The following is a 22192-nucleotide window of genomic DNA, read 5'->3' as shown; positions in this document are numbered from 1 at the left end:
TCTGCTTCAGCTTATGCATGTATTGCTGACCTATATTGTAACACTAGCATAGAGTATTGAATTTAAGATGGTAAGAAATTCTCCATTGTTAATAAATTATTATCCATTAAGCAAATTATTGGCCAATTGATCATGTTTATTTCTACACCAATAATGATCGCAATAACGTAAACTTAATAGTTTAATACTTAGAGGATAACAAATCCTGAAGTTTAATTACACATCAATTATAATTTGGTTATTGAATCTATAGTAAGATTTCACTTTATTCATAAATGGATTGCTAAAATCTAAACAAGAAAGTAAATTATAACGCCATTTTTTGTAATTTTAAAAATGCGCTCAATATATTACTACTTACAAGGGCATTACTAATTTTGAATCTTCAAGTGTCATATTTTATTTTTAAACTCGTCAATCAAAATATTCAAATAGATAATCCAATAATCAAGAAATTACAATTCAAATAAGGTTATACGAAATATTTGGTCGTGGGGTGTAGTCATACCCACTTTTTTCGACTTAGATATATATATGCGTACACGCACATAATATATCCAATTTTCACCAATACATTGACACTTTTTATCAATACGTTGCCACATCGCTCATAGTCTTTCTCGTTCATGTGTTCTCCTCATGGTATTCATCCATGATAGGATATATTATGAACGCTCGCTCAACCATTAGATCTTTGTTCCCGCGACTGATTCTTTATCATGGTATTTATACTTTGATTCAATCTTGATCTATTCGGGGCTTCATTTTGTGGTATATCGGCTTCAACGTATGCATGTTTTTCTGACGATATATTAACACTAGCATAGAATATTGAATTTAAGATTGTAAGAAATTCTCCATTGGTAACAAATAATTATCCATTAAGCGGATATTTAACTAATTGATCACATTTATTTCTACACTAATGATGATCGTAATAACGTAACAAATAATTATCCATTAAGCGGATAATAAATTTTGAAGTTTGATTACACATCAATAAAAGTTTGATTACTGAATCTATAGTAAGATTTCACTTCACTCATAAATGTAATACTAAAATCTATTACAAAATAGTAAATTTTAATTTTGTAATTTTAAAGTATGCGTTCAATATCTTACTACTTACAAAGCTTTATTATTTCGTAGCCTTTATTGTCATATCTTATTCTTAAACTCACCGAGCAAAATGTTCAAATCGATAATTCAATAATCAAAAAATTACGATTCAAATAAGGTTATACGAAATATTTGGTCGGCGTACCCGCTCCTTTCTACTTAAATCATATATGTATATGATCAAACACACACTATGCACGCACATATACTATATGCAGTTTTTACCAATACGCTGACGTTTAACGTTTTGGCCCAGACGAAGCACACTTTTGATGTGTCCCAGTTGTCTTACTAGTTGTTACACGTAATAGCCATGCCGAGAACACGTGACCCTCCCCTCTCTTCTGAGTCATAAAACTCTATAGGAACCGCTTCAATTAGTTGTCTTCTGTTTTTTCAACTTCCGTTACTTGTTTAGCCAATTAGCCCCCTTCCTGAAGAACCCTCTCTCTCTCTCTCTCTACATATATATATATATATATATATATATACAGATAGATTTGCCAATCGTTTGAATTGGATCTGGTAGAAAGGAATGTCAATTCACTTCAAATTCAGGAGCTGTCCAAGCTTCGATTCCGTTGATATAGACGGCCGGCCGTCTATCTCGGTGCGAGAGCTGAGGTTGAAGATCATCCGCCGCAAGAATCTCAACATTTGTCAGGACTTTGATCTCGTTTTCTCTGACGCCCTCTCCGGCCAAGGTCCTTTAATTCTTCTGTATTTTTTTCCTTCTGTTTTTGTTTGAGTCATTAATTGGCCGTTTATTTATTGTACTTTATGCGCATGGCTTGGAATTTATTAACTCAGAGATACATAGAGCTAAGTATAGATAGTGCGTATATATTCATAGGTTCCTGATTTTTAATGTTTGAAATGTAGTTTTAATTAGTGTGCAAGCGAGAGAGAGAGAGCGAGAGAGAGAGAGAGAGAGAGAGAGAGAGAGAGAGATTGTGTGTGTGAGAGAGTGACGTGTATGTGAGTGTGGCGACATACATGTATTTGAAAAATTAACTTAATTCAGAGATGCGTATATCAACGTGTTTGTGCGTATGTGAAAGTTTACGTTTGGGAATTTTTTATTGAAATATATGAGAGAGAGAGAGAGAGAGAGAGAGAGAGAGAGAGAGAGAGAGAGAGTAGTTTCCTGAGAGTTCTAAGCCAATGCAACGGACAAAAATTCCGTATGCTGAAATGTATGATCAGAGTAACATCTATCTATGCATTCCTATATATGTGTTTGCATGTCTGAAATTTATCATAATCTTCTTGTGTTATTCATTGCAGAGTATAATGACGAAAATTTTCAGATTTCGAGTGGGTCAAGTGTAATTGTCAAGAGAGTTCCCGCTGGAACGATCCCTTCAGCTACTAAGTGAGTTCTTACTTCTTTGAAATGCAAAATCCCTTTAGGAAATTTTACTAATATATGTCTTACTATTAGGTATTACCTCAATTGAATTCATTTTATAACTAGATTCTTTCGTCTTTTGCTGTGAGAGAGTGATTTTTAGCTTTTCCCTGCACTGACTAATGGATATGTATTGTATGAGGTAAGATTAGTTTGTGAACTGTATAAAAGAGAATTGATGCTCAATTATGGATGGGCTTTGCATTGTTGACTTGGGATTTATTGGTAATCTTTTGAGTTAGAGCACTATGAATGTCACACAAGATGGACATACGATTATATTAGTTAATGGAAGAGGTAGATGGCATGGAGCCATGGACAGAACTGCTAGAGGACCATGATCTGAAGTTATATGGTATAAAAATGAGTTGTTGCTCGATTGAAGGTTGGCGCTTTTGAACGCCATTTGCATATGCCCGCATTCAAAGAACCACAGAGGACACATATGCTGTCTTTTATAGTTTTCTTGATATTGGTCGCGATTGATTCTATGTGAGTAGTATCCGGCAATAGTCATGTGATAGTTTTTCTTGATATTTGTTGAGACGATTATGCATGTGTAGCACTCAGCAATAGTGTATCTGCTATAAGCATATTTGGATGGAAAGTGGTGGAGTGGAAGCCTTGCTATAGTTGTAGTGTTAGCTGGTGCGATCGCAAAGGATTGCCTTGAATGGTTAGCGTCCGTGCATAGGCAGTTGAAATCACCCATTAAATGAGGGTGTCAGTTAAAAATCCAACAGAAAGTTGTATTGTTTTATCAATGATTGCAATGTTGTCAAAGGATTGTTTGAGACGCGCTTAAACCCTAAAATTAGGTTCAAAATAGGCTATGTGCTTTGCCTTGCTTAAGCGGTAGCCATACCAAGGCGTTAAGGCATGTGCCTCGTTGCCCGTAGGCTGTCTCAAAAAAGACTGACACCAAACAATAAATATTTCACCTAATTGTAACTTATCCAATTCTTTTGTTTACATAATTGTGGTTTGGTTTTATAGTCATTATTCTTGAACACATTTTCCCTTCAACTACACCTTTCTTTATTAAATCCTGCATTTTGTTAATGCTTACCGTTTAGAGCTCCAACTGCTTCAATTTTTCTTTCTGTCTTTGATAACACTGAATGATCGCAAATCGTGGTGATGCGTTTAAGTCAAAGTTTGTGGTTTGAGATCTTGCTGTAACAATGCTTCATTGAGAGCATACTTCTTTTTGATAAGGTAAACAATTTTATTAACAATTGGGGAGAACCCCCTGTATAAACCGTATACCAAAGAGAACAACAACAACAAAAAACCCAGTGACCTCATGGATACACCAAAATATGGTTCTCAACAAAAGAGACCCTATCCTCTATACAAATAGGGACCTCATGTGTACACCAAACAACAACAACGATCCAGTAAAATCCCACCCAAAGGAGTAGAGATGTTATTCCGGAAAGACCCTCAACTCAAGAAGACGAAAAGAAAAAAAAGACAATATATCAGTACCATCAACAGAAACGAGCGGAATAATAACAACATCATAAAAATCAAAAAATAGATAAAAAGCAATAGCAATAACCAGTAAATAGACCCGGCACTATGAAAAACGAAAGAGTAGTGAGAACACAACGTTAACCACTGCAGTCTAAGACAAAAATCCTATTAGACTAGCCTCTCATAGTTACGGAGTAGATCATGTGTACACCAAAAAGAAACTAAAAACAAAAGACCATTTTGCAACTTCACAAAATCTTGTTCCACCCCTTAAAATGCCCTTCTATTTCTCTCTTTCCAAATAACAGATCATTGAGAGCATTCTTGAGTTTACGTTTTTACTTTTCAACAACTACATTTTTTGAGATTTAAAATGGATTGGCAAAGGAAATATATTAGAAATATTTACTTTTCATATTCAAATTGGTAATATTTAGTGAAGTGGAAAAAAAAAAAAATCAAAAAGAAAAACAAGCATAGCATGAAATATGTACCATATGTTAACTACCATAAAATATTTTTCTATTAGCATTGCATACTAATATATACCATACGTTAAAAGGGATTATGCAAGCCAAACCTTGTTTTTCTTTTATTAAGAAAAACTTAATTTTTAATAACAGTGGTGCCCGGTCCAACTTACACATTAAGCTAAACTTTTCCTTCCAAGTTGCATTATCCCATACTAAAGTGCTAATATTGCAAAGATGGAATCTGGACGCGATCCTAGGTTCATATTCTTTCACATCACATGATTAGAAACAATGGAGGAATTACACATGGAGTTTGGGGAGATTAGGAATCGGTTTTGTTCCTGACGCTGACGCTGACACCATCTTCATTGGGGACACTACCATGCAAGGTTGTCTTATTTGTTAGTTCCTAATTAAGCAAGTGCATGTTTCCATTTCTCACTTCAATTAATTGGTAGAGAAAGCAAGATGGGAGCTCTCTAATCTTCAAATTATTAGTTTATCTCGTGAAAAGTTGCATCATTTAATACATAATTTGATCTTGTTACTTTTGGATGAGCATTTTGGCGAATTCTTCTACTTTGCCTGCTAGTATGGCATAAGTTGTTTAATGTCTTTTTGCATAGTCTTAGATATTCTTTGATGGGGTTATGTTGCGTTAATTATAGACTTGTTGAATTTTAGTATATTTGAAAATACCATTATCAAACTTATCGACAAGTCAAATTGTATGCGTTTAAAGCTTAGATTCTATAAAGTATTTTAAGTAGCACAAAAGTACCCAAGGGTGTGGCGTAGCAATTATTGAAGTGGGTGAAAATCTTGGAGACCAGAGTTCAATTCCAAGCAGCGATCAAAAACTCTTGGCGATTTCTTCCCATCAACCATAACAAATATTTTAAGTAACACAAAGATGTACCCGATTATCTTGGTGTTGTTTCTTAATAAAAGATTTACTTTGACTTGATCCAAAGTACATCTTACCCTCCCCAGACCCCACTTGTGGGAAACTACTGGGTTTGTTGTTATTGTACTTTGACCTGATCCAAAGATGTAATAAATTGTTATTTTCTTTTTCAGATTGACACAAGCCTAATTCATTGGGGTTTAACTTCTAAATTATCTTACCAAACAACCTTTTAGTGTTTGCTTAAGGATTAATTTGGCAACTCTTTGCGTGCTTCTCTTTTTCCCTAATAAATGAGTGCCATCTTTTTGGTAAAATAGTTGTTTCTTTATGAAAATAAGGAAAATCTCTATATCCATAATGAGTACAAAAAGCGGAGAATCCTATTCGATAATATGATTTTCTACAACAATGATCCAATCATTAATATTGATAAATAAATGTTGTTTTATACATTTTCTTGCTGTTCAGGTGCTAGATAGGGATGTTAATAAACTTTTAGAGCCTTTTATGACCAGAGATTCATCGAATCCAGGAAATTTCTTATGGTTTGATTATTTCGTTTTCTAGAAGCTTTTATGGTTTTCTCTAAAGATTAACAATGCTAAAATTTATCGTTCTGAGGCTTTGGTCTAGTGGTAAAAGTGCAATGCGTGATGTGTGCTAGGTGCACTCACGGGTTTGAACCCAGTCATTGTCAAAAGTCGGGCATTAAGTGGAGAAAGATAGAGGGACGGGCTTATTATCCTCCGAGTTCCTAACAATGCGCCACCATCGAGAATTTCTCGGTTAAAAAAAAGATTGAATATACAATAGAGAATTTGCTCCTATGATATCAATGAGGTATCAAGGTATAAATGAGGTCGATAACGAGTATCAAGCATGACGTCGTTTAGAACAATTTTTGTATCTAGGAAATTGCACATGCATTTAGACCATTTGGACATTAGTGATGTCATTTAGCAAAATGGAGTTATATTAATTATGAACCGAAGCACCTTGTCAGTTGGGAAAATCCCTTTTTCCTTCTTTATGCACATTTAAAGACAAAAGCTTTGCTCTATGAAGGATTTCTATTGAGTTGCTCCATGTTTTTGGGTCTACTGTGCTGCCTGATGTTAGTTCAGCCTCTCCTTATGTGTTAGAATCAGGTAGCAGAGGAGAAAAATAGGATAATTGTGGGTATACTTTTCGATATCATCACTTTGCTATTACATACTGAAGTTGGGTAGAGGACATGTACCGGAGAAGAGGGGAGATGTTTACCGATGAATATCATTCATTGGTAAAGCATGCTAAAATCCAAAACCCTTAAACATTTATGAGAGCCACCTTTACTCAATTCTCAATTCCCAATTGTAATTTCTTTCTTCTTTTCTTAATATACCTTTCCTCCTTTATCTTGACTGCCCCATTTATAGAAACATGCTTCTAAGTCTATTCATTATGATACAACAATTAGTTCTCCCTCATGCAAACTGCCTTTGCTTTACTGCTTGAACCTCTAGAAATCTTGGCATTTTAAATAGCAAAAATTTTCACAAATAGAAGTACTTTCGTGGGTGGCTGATTTGGTACAGATCGACTTGTTGGGTGTGTGGGAACAAAGCCCCATATGAAAAGTAGAAAAGAAAAAGAAACTACTTATAAGGAGTTGGATGTTCTTAATGTTATGAGGTCTTTTGGAGAAAAACCGTGCGGGCTTGACCCAAAGCGAACAATATCACACCATGTTAAGAATATCTTTGGGTCATTTTAGCCCCGACAACTGGTATCAGAGTCAATTGTTTTGCAGGACTATGGAGATGACGGAGTGGCGTTTGGACCTGGCTTAGTGCCTTTGCCCATCTACGGGGTTTACGACCTTTATCCGTAGCTTTGAAGACACGTAGGCTGGGCATCGGTGACCGTAAATACTCAAGATCATGTGGGTGGCACACAATTAATCTCCAAATAATGGATATGGCTCATGTGGAACTTAGTAAAATGGGGAGATTGATGGGTATGTGAACAAAGTCTCACTTGGAAAGTAGAAAAGAAAAAGAAGCTACTTATAAGGAGTTGTCTGTTTTTAATGGTGTGAGGCCTTTTGGGGAAAACCGTGCGGGTTTGGCCCAAAGCGGATAATATCACACCATGTTAAGTGTATCTTTGGGCCATTTTAGTCCAACAATTGAGTTGCCTATACTTAAATTTAACAAAGTGGAAATATATGGACCTTGACCTATTTATTGTTGGATGAGTCCCAGCTTGCAGAAGTGTGGTTGAATGTATATTAGTTATTAGCTTGAAGCTAGTTGGTGTTGTTTCTGGTCTTCACTTACTTATGCGACCAAATATTCTATTTGTTTTCCTTTTGTATGTTAAAGTTCTTAGGCCTTGCCTTAGTCATTGAATGGGGTTCTGTGTTGTATGGAATGTTTATGGTGTCGGTCACGATTCTTGTGCTTCCCTAACTATGTTGTCTAAATACTGAAGTGCTTTAATAATGATATGTCATTTAAGCTTGTTGCTGCTTTCTGAAGTTTCTCTCATGTGATCTGATATGGTAACAGGCCGCCAATTGGTATAATGAAGGAATTAGGGCTGAAAGATGCTGATCCTATTTATCATGCAGTAAGTGTGGTTACCATTTGTACTTGCCGCACCCATGCTATCTATAGCATTTTTTCCCTTTTAGATAGTCAACCCCAAAACTTTGTATGTTGCCTCATGTCTCACATATATTACAGAGTGGGCAAGTAGATGTGTTTGATGACTTTGGGGCTGACATTTGTCCGGTGGCTGAGGGAACATTTCTCGACAGTGATATAGGGTTTGGTAATAAGAACTGCTGGGACTTTGAGAAAGAAAACCTTTCTGGTCCAAGGTATATTATTTCTGCCTCTCTTTTTCAATTTGGAGTAAGTTTCTATTCAGCAAAAGAGAGTATATTTCTGGTTCATTGAGTAACCTCAGTAAGATTACCTCCCCCTACCCCCACCACCATAAAATGCAGAAAGTTTAATAATAATAATAATAATAAAATAAAAGTGGAATAGCTTTAAAACCAACTGCTTTACATATATGCTTCTGTGCACTATTCAGCTACGCTGCATAAGTAGCTGCTAGTTAGTGGATTACTGATACTTTATACTTGAATAATGTTAAACTGAAAAGGAAGCAGGGGATAGCTTGTTTAACCAATATGTTACATTGTACTCTCCTTTGTATTTCCTACAAGTATATACTTTGCTAAACTTATGTTTTTTTGTGTGGATACTAGCAGTAGCATGATAGTTTTTCCAATACTTCAGGATCTTGATAAAGACCGAAATATATGACAGATATTCTAGGTTCATCAGTTGAGTGAACAAATAGAATGTTGTGTTTTTATTCTTAGGCAGCTTTTGTAAGCTGAAAGTTTGTCCTGGAGGCTTGACCAAGAGGAACCCTTTGCTCCTTAATATTACTGGCATGTATAATGTTGTATACGCTTATTTTATAGGTTTCTCTTTGTTCATAATATCTTTATTAAACAAAGGAAAGTAAAGGGAAAAAAAAGTAAAGAAAGATTAGTCATGACTTCTACTTTTCTTTCTGTAAACTTCATAAATACCTATGCGTGACTCGAGTCAAGTCATATGAGCAACATGTGCATACTTTTGACACCGCTTGGTGTTTCATGATTAATATTTTGACTTATAAAAAAAAAGAAAAAAAATCCTCTAACCACAAATTCTTGATGTATGGCCCTCCAATTATTCCGAAGTTTTTTTCCTAGTACTCTTTGAACAATATTCTTTATTTTAACAAAATTAAAACCTGCATAGTACAATAGATACAATGATTCGTCGATCAAAGAAAATGGCAGATACCATGATTTTATGTTCTCTAGTAAATTCGAATTTTGTTTCATACTTCTGATAATGGTAAAAAAGCGATTGAAACACTATATTTTATCCAAATCATTGTCTTTCTATATATTATTTATTAGCAATTGTGTGACTCAAATTTAGAAAAGTATGTTTTTAAGGATCTTTTCTTGGTAGTTGTACTATTTAAGCCATTTGAATTTTGTTAGTGTCTCACATCGATGTGGGACGAGATTATTCGCATCACCTCATGAGCTAGCTTTTTGGGGTTGAGTTACGCCTAATGTTCATTTCTTCTCATCCTTTGAATTAGGGTCAAGGTCCATTCTTATCATCCATTATATTGTTTGATCTCAAAAAATGTTAGAACTCAAACTTGACACTGTAAACTAACATTTCTAGTGAAGTGTTGGTAGTAAATTGATGTAAAACCTACTTAACCATACCTCTAGCAAGTTTTGTTTTAAAGACCTTTTCCTATTCCATAAAAGGAAGTGATGTTAGTACCTGCTGCCAATGCTTAAGATTCTGAACTTTCTCTTTTGGGTAAGTAAATGAGATTTTATTGGACCCAAAAATAATTTCTCTAGTATAGAAAAGTGTACAAATAAAACGAGAACTAGGTAAAGATGTTGCTATCTGCAAGTAACATTCAATTTGCCCTTAAGGTTTTGGTTTAGTGGTAAGAGTGCAACGCGTCATGTGTGGGGTTATGCACACGTCAACAAGTTTGGACCACGCCGCAGATAAAAGCTTGGTATTTAAGTGGAGAATGGTAGAGGGAGTGGCCCACACCATTACAGTCCCCCAAAGTTCTCTCTTTCCGCATTGTTCATCATATTCTGATGTCCTTGCTACACGCCATAATAATTCTTTCGGGCAATACACTGAAGAGGTGTAATTACATATGTGGTGTTCCGCCTCCCTTCTTCCTCTATTCGTTCTCCTGTATCTAAATTCTTATTTCGTGCTTTGAGGGCCTACGTACCTAATTTTTCAGTCGCAGATGGGTTAGGGACTTGGTTCTTAGGCTCCTGCATTTGTATGCAATTTATATATCTCTGCCTAGTCTGTCTTATTTGTGTCAAAAATATGATAACAAATTGCATAGAATGTCGGGCCATAATATATACTTGGTTTCTCCTTGACTCTAGCCTAAGGAGCGGTAGTCTCTCTCTAACTTTTTTTTTGTGGGGGGGGGGGGGGGGGGGTTGAAGGTTGTCTGGGCCATTTTGTGTACAGCTCGGTCAATTCACTAGGTATTTGCGAGTAAAGGTACTGGGTAACTTTGTCTACTTAAGGCTCAAGTAGATGGGAAATGTTCACCTTCTCTTGCTTCTGCTGATTTTCAATCTTGGTTCCAAAGGTTGTATCAGTAAAATGCATTTCCCTTGGTTATGCCAAACCATGCAAATGCACAGCCTTTCTCATTCCCTTCTGATTTGTGATACATGGTGTTATTTTCAACGTTGACTGTTTCTTGCTTCTGCCTTCAATTCTCATTTTATTTGCAATCATGTCAATGGGGACCGTGCGATCTTTTTATTTTTATTTTTTGCATGAAACATGTCTGGTGTAATTAATATGATACTCCATTTTTGGATTATCATGGGTCATCCCTCAGTCAGGGAAGCCTATGATAGCTGGTTTTTGTGAAAAGTTGATAAGGCCATCAGAAGGATATGGAAAATGATCCCAGCACCTATTTTTTGGTGTATCTGGACAGAGAGAAATGGCAGACGTTTTGATGGTGTCTCAACTCCAGCTTGTTTTCTCAAGGCTAGATGTTTAGTTTGTCTTTTTGGTTGGAACTACATGACCCCTGTAACTAGCACCGACTATTTTTTGGACTTTGTTAGCTCCCTGATCCTATCCTAGCATAGCTTTTTTTGTATTAGCATAGCTAACCGTCATCTCTCTTTGTACCCTTTTTTTCTTATGCATCTTCTTGATGCCTTTTTAATGATAACACCTTACTTCATAAAAAAGGAATTAATGCGATTCTCCTTTCATCCAGGTTTCAGAATCAAAAGCTTGATTCAAGTGATCTAAGTCAAGCTATCCAAAGAGGTTGGTCTTAGTGTTATGTATATCTTAGAAGGTGATTTTCTTTTTGTTCCTTTTTTTTTTTGAAAAAAATTGGTTGAATTTTTGTCTCAGGTTCTAATCAAAGCAAGAATGACGCAAAATTACCTGAACCAAAAACTGGAGAAGTGGCAACATTGCAAAAGTATTATGTTCTCTACCTTCTATTTTAGTCATTCATTTAGCCCATAAGCACGGCTGATGTTTGTTGTCTTATGGATAAAGGGTGGTAAGCCCCAATTTTCCAGCATTGCCCAATTGTAATTTGCCAGCAGAACTGAAATGCCCTCTCTGCAACACCTTTTTTAAGGATGCTGTGATGATACCTTGCTGCCAGCACAGTTTTTGTGAGAAATGTGAGTAGTATCTGCATTATTGAGCAATTTCATTGATTCATCTGTCCCTGCTTCGATCATGCATTTGTTTCTTTTGAAATGTGCGCATTTTCATCACCTGCGCTATTTGCCTTTTTTTTTATCATTTAAGCATCTTCTGTTCTTGGATAATATATTCATCATTGAGAATATACTTCTAATTTTTCTGGGTATCTGTAGGCATTCGCCTAGTTCTTCTTGAAAAGGCAATGTGCCCAAAATGCCTTTCTAGTAGATGTAAAGTGGAAAATCTGCTACCAAATTTATCTCTCAGGCAAGCGATTGAGCATTTTCTTGAATCTCAGATGGTTGTCACTGGGTCAGAAAATGCTTTACGCAAATATGCTCCAGGTGAAAATGATTGCTATATGAGAAATGTGAATCTTGAAAAGAGACTGCTAGTGAATGAGGGCTGACTGACCTGCTTCTCAATGCAGATGGTGAATCTGGAATTCAGGTGAAGGATGTTTCCTGTGCTGTTACTGTTGTACAACGGGAACCAGAGATGCCTCATTCACCCTCAGCTACCGGAAAAGGATCCAATCAAGTAATGGCAGAATCTTTTTATGACTCACTTATTCGGAAAAATTCAAGGACAATGCAACATATGGATGGAGGAAGAGGTCGATATGCTAATCACTGGAATTTTCCAAGTGTACCTGATGACCCAGAAGATTGTCAGGGTGAAAGCAAGCCTCTTAATTTGCTTCATTCACATGTTCAGGATGAAGGTATTAGCTCATAACTGACTAGTTTTTGTAGCTATTTCTTCTGCATATGAAATGTTCATATGGTTCTCTTTTAAATGGTGAACATCTCAATATCCAATGTTTGCAAGTGCCGCCCCTATCCCCACTTCACTATGAAAGAAAAGCAAAGTCAATTCTGGTTTGTAATCTTTACTCAAGAAAAAAACTGATTTTCTTTTCCAATCACTATCTTACATAGATTTGAGTTTCAATTTCTATTGTACTCATTGTCTTATCCTTTTAGCTGGTTACGTTTAGTAACTTTTTGCATTGCTCTAGAGCATTGGATGTTTTAGGTTTTTCGTCCCCACCTACTATGTTGTGATAAAAAATGTAAAAAGGAAATAAGCACTGTTCATATTGATTGTCTCTTGACTAAAACAAGTTGTATCACTGCATGCGGTAAAAGGTTGAGATTTGTTTTACTTTTACAGTCCCTATATTTGCTTTGTCTCCTGGATTATTGCTCTGTATAGTGGTTTTAATGTACTTATTCACGGACTATTTGATTACAGCTGATTCTTCCATCAAGAAGAATAAAGGCCAGTGGTGTGACACAAGAGGTAGGGTTTACTTGTGGTACTGGCATTCTGAATTTCGTTCTGGATCTTTTGCTATCTTAATGCTGATTTTTTCTCATTAGTAACAAATCTTTTGTTGCTTATATATCTTAATGCAGGTGGGGACGTGAATTTTCTGCCTGCTGGTAGAGTTAAAAGGGTATTATGCAACTTTTATCCAGTATACTTGGCTACTGTTTTATGGTATTTTCATGTGGACATGTGTGCTAACCATTATAAAACTATAACAGCTGAAGCTTTTCTGTATCTTATCTTGGGTTCTTGTTTCCATTTTTCTTTGATTTTAAGATGAAATTGACCTATATGCTTTAAAGAGAGGTTAGTCTAACTTCAGGCTGAGCATGGTCAGTGATTTTAGGCTTAATTTTGAGTTATTTGTAATGCCTTCACAAACATCAACCCATGTTTTGCGTATAAATGCATGTTCTTTCTTGATGTCTTCATTTACTTTCTACTTGGCTATGTTAAGCTTTATTGGAGGAAGTGTATTTACTTTGCTGGCGTTACTTTAACTTATGCTTTTTCGCTTATTTAAGAAAGAAGCATGTTCTTATTAGTAATTTGTGGATCCTGAGTCCGGACATTTTTCTACTTTTGCCTTACTGGAAAAAAAGGTAAAACTATCGTCCTTGTTGTTACTTCTAACGTCTGGTTCTAGAATCAAGAAACATTTCTACTTTTTTTCCCTGTGGCTTGAAACTAATTTGTATTAAAATACATTATTCCTGATATCCTGGCAATGTTTAAGTTATACAACATTTTTGGTTTATTGATCAGTGATAGCCATCGTTGTTGGACTTCGCTAAAGCTTTTGGGTTGGTGATTGCGAACTCTAGCTTTCAGAAGAGGGAGGGGCATTTGGTTACTTTTCAAAATACGGTGGCGAAGACCCAGATTGACTATCTCCTCCTCAGGAGGTGTGACAGATGGTTGTGCAAGGATTGCAAGGTGATTCCGGGTGAGATACTCGCGACGCAGCATAGGCTTTTGGTGATGGACGTTGGTATTATGTTAAAGAGGAGGAAAAGGTCTACTCGAGGAAGACCGAGAATCAGGTGGGGAGCCTTAACTAAGGATAAAGCCCAAGCGTTGGAGGGGCGGTTGTCGGCTATAGGAGCTTGGAGGAGCAGTGGTGACGCGAGCACTATGTGGTCAACGACAGCAGACTGTATTAGGGAGGTTGCGAGAGAGGTGTTAGGGGTCTCGACGGGCGTCTCTGGTGGGTACAAAGGAGACTGGTGGTGGAATGAAGTGGTCCAAGGGAAAGTGGAAGCAAAGAAGGCGGCGTACCTGAAGTTAGTGGGGAGCATAGGCGAGGAGGAGAGGCGAGTGTGCATGGATAGGTATAAGGCAGCTAGGAAGGAGGCTAAGTTGGCGGTCACAGAGGCTAAGACTGCGGCTTATGGTCGTATGTACGAGGAATTGGGGGGAAAAAGTGGGGAGAAGAAGTTATTCTGGCTGGCCAAGTTGAGAGAGAAGAAGGCTCGGGATTTGGACCAAGTGAGATGCATCAAGGACGAAGATGGTAGAGTATTGATGGAAGATGTCCAGATTAAGAGGAGATGGCAGACTTACTTTCGTAAACTTCTGGATGAAGAAGGGGATCGTGATATTGTGCTAGGCGAATTGGAGCATTCCGAGAGTCACCGTGACTTTGGGTACTGCAGGCGTATCGAGGTCGAGGAGGTCGTGGGAGCTATGCGTAAGATGAGTAGGGGCAGAGCGACCGGGCCAGATGAGATTCCGGTGGAATTTTGGAAGTGTGTGGGGAGAGCAGGTTTGGAGTGGTTGACTAGGTTGTTTAATATTATTTTTAAGGGGAAAAGGATGTCGGATGAGTGGAGGTGGAGTACGGTGGTTCCATTGTATGAGAACAAAGGTGATATCCAGAGTTGTAACAATTATAGGGGTATCAAATTACTGAGTCATACCATGAAAGTTTGGGAGAGGGTGGTTGAAGCGAGGGTGAGGATGACGGTGTCTGTATCCGACAACCAGTTCGGATTCATGCCGGGTCGTTCGACTACAGAAGCTATACACCTTGTTAGAAGGTTGGTGGAACTATACAGAGAGAGGAAGAAGTTTCTGCACATGGTGTTTATTGACCTAGAGAAAGCATATGACAAGGTTCCTAGAGAAATTCTCTGGAGATGCCTGGAGGCAAAAGGTGTGTCGGTTCCCTACATTATGGCGATTAAGGACATGTATGATGGGGCTAAGACTCGGGTTAGGACAGTAGGAGGTGACTCTGAGCATTTTCCTGTTGTAATGGGGCTACACCAAGGTTCTGCGCTCAGTCCGTTCTTATTCGCCCTATTGATGGACGCGTTAACACACCATATTCAAGGGGATGTGCCATGGTGCATGCTATTCGCCGATGACATAGTTCTGATTGATGAGTCGCGAGCCGGTGTTAACGAGAGGCTGGAGGTTTGGAGACAGGCTCTTGAGTCTAAGGGTTTCAAGCTGAGCAGGACGAAGACGGAATACCTGGAGTGTAAGTTCAGCGCTGAGCCAGGGGAAGTGGGCGTGGATGTGAGGCTTGATTCGCAGGTCATCCCGAGTAGAGGCAGCTTCAAGTACCTTGGTTCGGTTATCCAGGGGGGAGGGGAGATCGACGAGGATGTCACACACCGTATTGGGGTAGGATGGATGAAGTGGAGGTTAGCATCTGGAGTCCTGTGTGACAAGAGAGTGCCACCGATACTCAAAGGTAAGTTTTATAAAGCGGTGGTTAGACCGGCCATGATGTATGGGGCTGAGTGTTGGCCTGTTAAGAACTCATATATCCAGAAGATGAAAGTAGCAGAGATGAGGATGTTGCGGTGGATGTGCGGGCACACTAAGATAGATAAGATTGGGAATGATGATATTCGGGAGAAGGTGCATGTGGCTCCCATTGATGACAAGATGCGGGAAGCGAGGCTTAGATGGTTCGGACATGTTCAAAGGAGAAGCCCAGATGCTCCAGTACGGAGGTGTGAGCAGCTGGTTACGGAGGGCACGAGAAGAGGTAGAGGGCGGCCTAAGAAGTATTGGGGAGAGGTGATCAGGCAGGATATGGCGAGGCTCCAGATTTCCGAGGACATGACACTTGATAGGAAGATGTGGAGGTCGAGTATTAGGGTTGTAGGTTAGGAGGTAGTTGAGTCGTGCCTTACTTCGTAACATGGTGGGACTAGCCATGTATTTTATTTTATTTTATTTTATTTTTTTTATTTTATTTTAAGATAACTAGTGGGAATGTTGTGGCTTACTATTTCTCTTTTCAGTACAGGTCCTATTTACTAGCTATCGCTTTTGCTTTACATCTTTCTTCTAGATTTCATGAGGTTCCTATTTTACTTATGACTGTTGTGGTGATACTAATATTTACTAATATTGTCTCCCTTTACTTTGCATCTTTCTTCTGGATTTCATGGTGTTCCTATTTATCCTATGATTGTTGTTGTGATACTAATATTGTCTCCCTTTTTGTCCCTTTTGTCTTTTTTTTTTTGAGCCGAGGGTCTTTCGGAAACAGCCTCTCTACTCCTTCGGGGTAGGGGTAAGGTCTGCATACACACTACCCTCCCCAGACCCCATTAGTGGGATTTTAGTGGGTTGTTGTTTGTTGTTGTTGATCAGTGATAGCCAGAGAAAGATATATAATCATTATGTACTGATTGGGAAAGAAAAATGATTATTTAATTAGTTATGCTGCTTTGTAGTGTAGGGCCTGTAGGCATAAACTGATGATAGTTTATCTTAATTGTTCTTAGGACCGTAACTGTTACATGTGTGGTTCTCCCGATCATCTCATCAGAGACTGCGCTTTTGCTTCCAATCCAAATCCGATGCTTCAGACAGGTATGCCCATTGTTTGTTTAATTCACATCATATGCAGTATGATGTCTGAAATATTTTTGCTTTGGTTGTGCTTGAATCAGGAAATCCCATGCTTACGGGTGGGTTTCCAGGCTATCCATCACCTTACTGGAATAGCAATACATATTCCACATTGAGGCCATTTGCAAATATGTATGGTAATGCTGGAAATGCTCCATTTAATGCTTATATGGTTCCGCCAACACCTTTTACTGCTCCTTATATGCGATCAATGCATGGTGGCGTGCCTTTACCTGGGTAAGTAGTTCTTTAGGTGGATATGTTTGATGAACTTTTGTAGCTCAAAAGTTGCTTGTTGTCATTTATCTAAATGAATGTCCTTTATCCTTTTAAGATCCAAATGAATTTAAGACCCTGGAAACTTCTTGCAGAGGAATCATGAGAATGGGTGGTATGGCACTTCCAGCTGGAAACAGAGATGATCTACCACTGAACCAATACGAGTACATGGGCCTCCAGCTTGCGGAAGATAAAAGCAGAATTCAGAATGAAAAACTGGGAAGGTAAGTCTGCTACATAAATCAGTCGTAGAGTGTGATTGGCACAGGTTTATTTTGCTCTCGCAATATCTAAAACAGGAAGTAGCCTTCCAAATTTTATATGTCATAGATTGCTTTTGGATCTTAGCTAGATGTAAGGCATTATTTGGAGTGGATATGATTTGGTTTTGGTTAAATCAGTCCCATTGTTCCTCTCCCTCGCGATCCTCTCAAATTCTGAATTATCACATCTCAAATGGTTGCTGATTAGTGGTAGCATGCATACTTTTCCTTTTGTCACATTATCACTCAAACACTTATTACAAGCAACAATGGGACCATCTGAACAATATGTTTTGTGAATATATGTTATGTCTCTTAGTACTTTGATGTGTCATTTGTTTTCTGGAATTGCTGATTTCAAGATTACTGTAGAATATCGATCAGTCAATTATCTCTCTCCTTTGATTGCTCCCAAGTATCTCCCTTGTTTTTGCTGGCTAAGGCTCCGTCTAAAATCCAATGATTTATTTGTCATCTTGTCAGATTTTACAGTTAAAGCAGGTTTGACAAAGGCCAACTATAGACTTTAAGAAGGTTGCTACTTTACAAAATTAGATTTTTCAACCTTGACAAATTCACTCTGCATTTCAATGTCATACAATATTGAATTCATTGACATCAGTCCTCGTGTCTGACTCTTGATGCTTTCCTGCTGAAGTAAAAAAGTGCATTCTTTCCCTTCAAAGTATGGTCAAACAGGATTCTACTTGACCACTTTAATCATATGTAGCCAAATATTCTAGTGCTTTCCCTTTGAAGAATTTTGTTATTTCCTTTGTCCTTCTCTAGAATAAGCTGAGAATTTATAACACATAATAGTACTGAGTTTCATTTCAGTACTTGTCATACTTCTTTTGCCTTTATCCTGCCTCCAACCTCTCATCCTTGATCCTTCTATAGTTTTCTACTTTTCTTTTAATTTGCTTTCCTTTTCATTTAGCAATTGTCTGATTGAACTATATTTTAATTAACACTATCATATTACAGTGGGCAACATTGTCAGGCTGAGTCAAACGTTAAGGAGCATTACCCAAAAAATGATCGAGAAGCATCAGGAAAGTTCCATAAGGAGAGGGAACCAAGTACAAGTTGTTCTGGGGACAGCTTTGTTCGAAAAACACGGAAAAAGCACCTCCATGTTGAGAAAAGAAGGGAGAGAAGTCCTCATTCCTCATCTGCTAGTAGAGATAAGGTGCCTCGTCACTCTGACAGATCCAATTCTGTCACTGATGGTTTTCCTAGTAGTTCTGATAGGCGAAGGAGAGAAAGTCATCAACACCATAGTCGGGACTCAAGAAAGCGCCATGAGTGTGATTCTACTTTGGATCACTATCAAGCCTCTGATCGTAAATACAGAGTCGATTCTCATGTAAGAGAATCTCATCAGAAGCATCACCCAAGTTCTGCACTAGAACCTAGTTCACCTGTGCACCAGAAAGCACGATTCAAAGAGAGGGGCTTTGGGCATGATCCAAAGTACTCCAGGCCCCATGCAAGAGACTCCACCGATGAGGTACATGACAACAAGAGACGGAGAAGCAGCGGCTCTTATGAAGATCACAGAGATGATTATTATCACAAGCGAAAAAGAGTTCATTGAGGGTAATGAACATGACTCATGTGGTAAACTTGTAAATGAAGTTGCGCTCAAATCAGTGTAGGTGATCAACCAGGTTCCTGTTTCCTTTCAAATAGGTACTTTGTATTAACTTGGTTTTGTTGTAGCTTTGGTATATGGTCTTTTATATCCCTATAGATGATGGAAATATATAGGTCCCTACAACTTATAAAATACATAGGTATTTTAGGATCTAATTTGCAATATCTGTTGGCTTTGTTGGTACAGATCTGTAGAATGGTCGGCTTTTGGACAGTAACATCATGACTAACCTTTGTTCATATTCCTAACTAATCCTCTTCACTTCTTTAGTGTGAGGTCTGGATGCTAGACAAAGGTTTTAACCAGAAGCCAACTGGTTACAAATAGTATTTTGGATCATTTTATATGCTGCCGAACAATCCTTTTGGACAAAGGTATGGAAGCTGATTTGAGGTATGTTCTCTGTCTTGAATTTGGAATAGGTTTGTTAATGCTTACTGCAGGTAAGTTCAACCGCTTTCACTGGATCTGGGACAAGTTGCTCCTCGAGTCCTATTCACTTAATTTGGTCCACCTACCAATTCCTTTTAGCTAACAACTAAATCTATCAAATAAAATAATAATTGCTATGATACCCGTCAATATAATCTATGAATACTATGATAACATAACTTACGATAAAGTTATACCGCGATATGTTGGTGAGATGCCTATATTCGAACAAGAGATGCACAAGCACTTGTGGAACCTTCCTTGGTTCACTGCGACAAGATTAGTTCTAATTTAAGATCTTGTATCATGGTACCCCAAGTGGGCCTCTATTACATTGCACGGTGGTAAAAGTGTGGCCTGGCATTACCTGGAACATGACGCAATTCCTCTGAGAATTCCTGGACGAGAACAAACAGGATCGCATTCAATTTCTTAATGAAAGCTCCCAATATATTAATTTGGAAGTAAAGAAATGTTAAATTCTAATTAAACATAAATCCTAGGATGGCAATGGTGTGACCATGTTCAGACCCGTATTAGATGATGTCGGGATGTATGCTGTCTGACACAATCTCCATGGTTTTTACGGATGTCTAGGAAAGTGTGGTTTGTCGACAACAGTACGTTATAGTGGCGCTCGATATGTTTTCACGTATATTGCTTATGTGGTTCGTCACAAACAAGTATTCGCTGTCAAAGTATTTTAGGAGAGTTCTGTTTGAGGTAGGTTGAGACCAGATCAATCGGGATGAAGAGGCAACTAGTCACCAACTATTGACAAGGAAAAAAACGTAATTACATCCAGTATTACACCAACCTAGTCCTAATGTGACATGTTCTCACATGTACATTTACAAATATATACCCCAATTTTTATTTAACCATTATAAATTACTAGTACATAGTTTTTGTGTAAGTATCGGGTGCTTATGTTTTTTGCCTAATGTCGCTAGGTACAGTATGTGCCATGTGGTGCATGATTCAGAAACGGGAGGATTTACTTGTGTGATTTATCTGCCATATAGCAGGCACTTTATTGCATAGTTAATTAGATTGATTAATACACGCTTGTTCAACAGAGTAGTAGCTGAACTGTTGCTTGCTTCCAAGCCATGCATTATCCTTATTTCTTCTTGAAACACTTTCCTTGCCGTCCCTCCAGAAACCCCCCTTCCCCCCTCCGCGCTCAAAAGAAAGACAACGGGCTCACTTGTTTTGTTTTCTTTGTGTCCTTCGGAAAATGCAAAGGAATTGGTGAGCATCGAGGTTGCACTGACAATACGTCATACTTCAATAGTGCCTCTCCCCCTACCCCCAACCCCCCCCCCCCCCCCAAACACACACACACACGCACCAAAAAGTATTCAGGAGAAGGGGAGAGCCGAAAAGAAAAAGAGAGAAAAAGGACCGAGCTCCTTCATAATTCCTTTGAAGAAAATTTTGTGAACTGGGAAAAACAATCCTACAGTAATTTTCTCAAAGTAGGATTGTCGATGGGCTCTTCAATATAATTGCACTCAGCCTTATTGGATGTACTTTATACGGGCAGTCGTAAATCGGTCTCTTACCATGCAGGTTCTTCTTTTAGCTAATAATATTGGTGTTGTGTATTATTAAGCATCAGTTATTTGGCCTGATCTAACTGTAGGGATACTTGCAACTTTAAGCCTAGAGCTGTTAAGCGGGTGAATTTAATTTTGGCTTAGTACGAAATTGGCTGAGATGAACAGGTCATGCCCCGACCTCTTAAAGTTGCTTGGGTAAAACTCGGTTGGTTCAGTTAGGGTTGAATAGCAGTTAATAACGCAACCTGTGCATTACCGATTCAAGTCAAACTAACGGAGAATTCCATCTACTTGACGGCTGTTTTGGGGGCAAGTGCACATGTAGCCATTTTCAGGGTGTTATTTAGAGATTTGCCAATGCTTATTCTGTTTTGAAATTTTAAACTAAAAATTTTAATTTCGGGACACTTTTATACCGCAAAACTGAATTGAAAAATTGAAATTTAGGACGTACTGATTAATTTTTAAATATCAACCCTTTAAAGTGGCTATATGGTGTCATTTCTTTGTTTTTTTATGGGTAAATTTGGGCTTTCTAGGTACGTCAAGTTGACCTTATTTTTTGAATGGATTAGTTTGATTTTGTGCCAGATTAATCTATTATTTTATTTATTCTAAATCAGACCCACTCAAAATTTTGAGTGGCTGGGTGGGTTTGGTGCGCGACATTTATATGCTGTTGACTTATTGTCTGGTTTAATTTGATCCACTTATATTGACTTGGGGGGTTGCGTCATGAATTATCTCTCATTTCAATCCGGTTTCACTTTACAGATATAAATCTGCTCGTATAGCATTTCAATTGTACTTAATTTGTCGATTGGCTCAGCTTAGATTAGTGGTTTAAACTCATTGAGTGCCAATTCCGATACATATATCTGTATTTTGGCTGATATAATTTTCTATAATAGTTCGTTAAAGAAGCTATGGATCTTCGCTTAAATGTAACAATTGCGCTTATTCTAAAAAAACAAATGAAACTAACATGACCTTATTTCTTCATGTTCTGATGGGTTTAATGTGACATTTCTTGTCTTTTAAAACGTGTATTTAGTATTTGCCAAGCATGTATG

At 37.9% G+C, this 22192-nt stretch overlaps 1 protein-coding gene across 8 annotated transcripts; it reads left to right on the top strand.

Moving 5' to 3' along the window:
* The first annotated feature begins 1503 nt into the window (after nt 1-1503).
* On the top strand, nt 1504-22070 carry LOC104094514 (E3 ubiquitin ligase PARAQUAT TOLERANCE 3-like). 8 transcript variants are annotated; one of them, XR_011410531.1, is made up of 17 exons: nt 1504-1823; nt 2407-2494; nt 7945-8005; nt 8122-8258; nt 11261-11313; nt 11404-11473; nt 11554-11684; nt 11883-12053; nt 12140-12433; nt 12967-13014; nt 13131-13171; nt 16794-16881; nt 16962-17157; nt 17292-17423; nt 18450-19119; nt 19393-19515; nt 20508-22070. XR_011410531.1 is itself a non-coding variant. In XM_070182573.1 (15 exons), the coding sequence occupies exons 1-15, from the start codon at nt 1655-1657 to the stop codon at nt 19060-19062; spliced, it is 2292 nt and encodes a 763-aa protein (XP_070038674.1). In that variant the 5' UTR covers nt 1504-1654; the 3' UTR covers nt 19063-19305. The 8 variants fall into 8 exon arrangements, 1 of the variants encoding a protein (XP_070038674.1); XR_011410529.1 differs by having other exon boundaries at nt 18450-19157; XR_011410526.1 differs by having other exon boundaries at nt 18450-19157; nt 19309-19515.
* The last annotated feature ends 122 nt before the right edge of the window (nt 22071-22192 follow it).

The sequence above is a fragment of the Nicotiana tomentosiformis genome, chromosome 8 (assembly GCF_000390325.3).
Source record: "Nicotiana tomentosiformis chromosome 8, ASM39032v3, whole genome shotgun sequence".
NCBI lineage: Eukaryota > Viridiplantae > Streptophyta > Magnoliopsida > Solanales > Solanaceae > Nicotiana > Nicotiana tomentosiformis.
This window is presented reverse-complemented; position numbering and strand designations above follow the sequence as displayed.

What these genes read in the sequence shown, in the direction of transcription:
- LOC104094514 (XM_070182573.1), top strand. Translation starts at nt 1,655, where the DNA reads ATGTCAATTCACTTCAAATTCAGGAGCTGTCCAAGCTTCGATTCCGTT. An exon ending in AAATCCGATGCTTCAGACAG is followed by an intron (nt 16,882 to 16,961) that starts GTATGCCCATTG and finishes TGCTTGAATCAG; the next exon opens with GAAATCCCATGCTTACGGGT. An exon ending in CAGAATGAAAAACTGGGAAG is followed by an intron (nt 17,424 to 18,449) that starts GTAAGTCTGCTA and finishes ATCATATTACAG; the next exon opens with TGGGCAACATTGTCAGGCTG.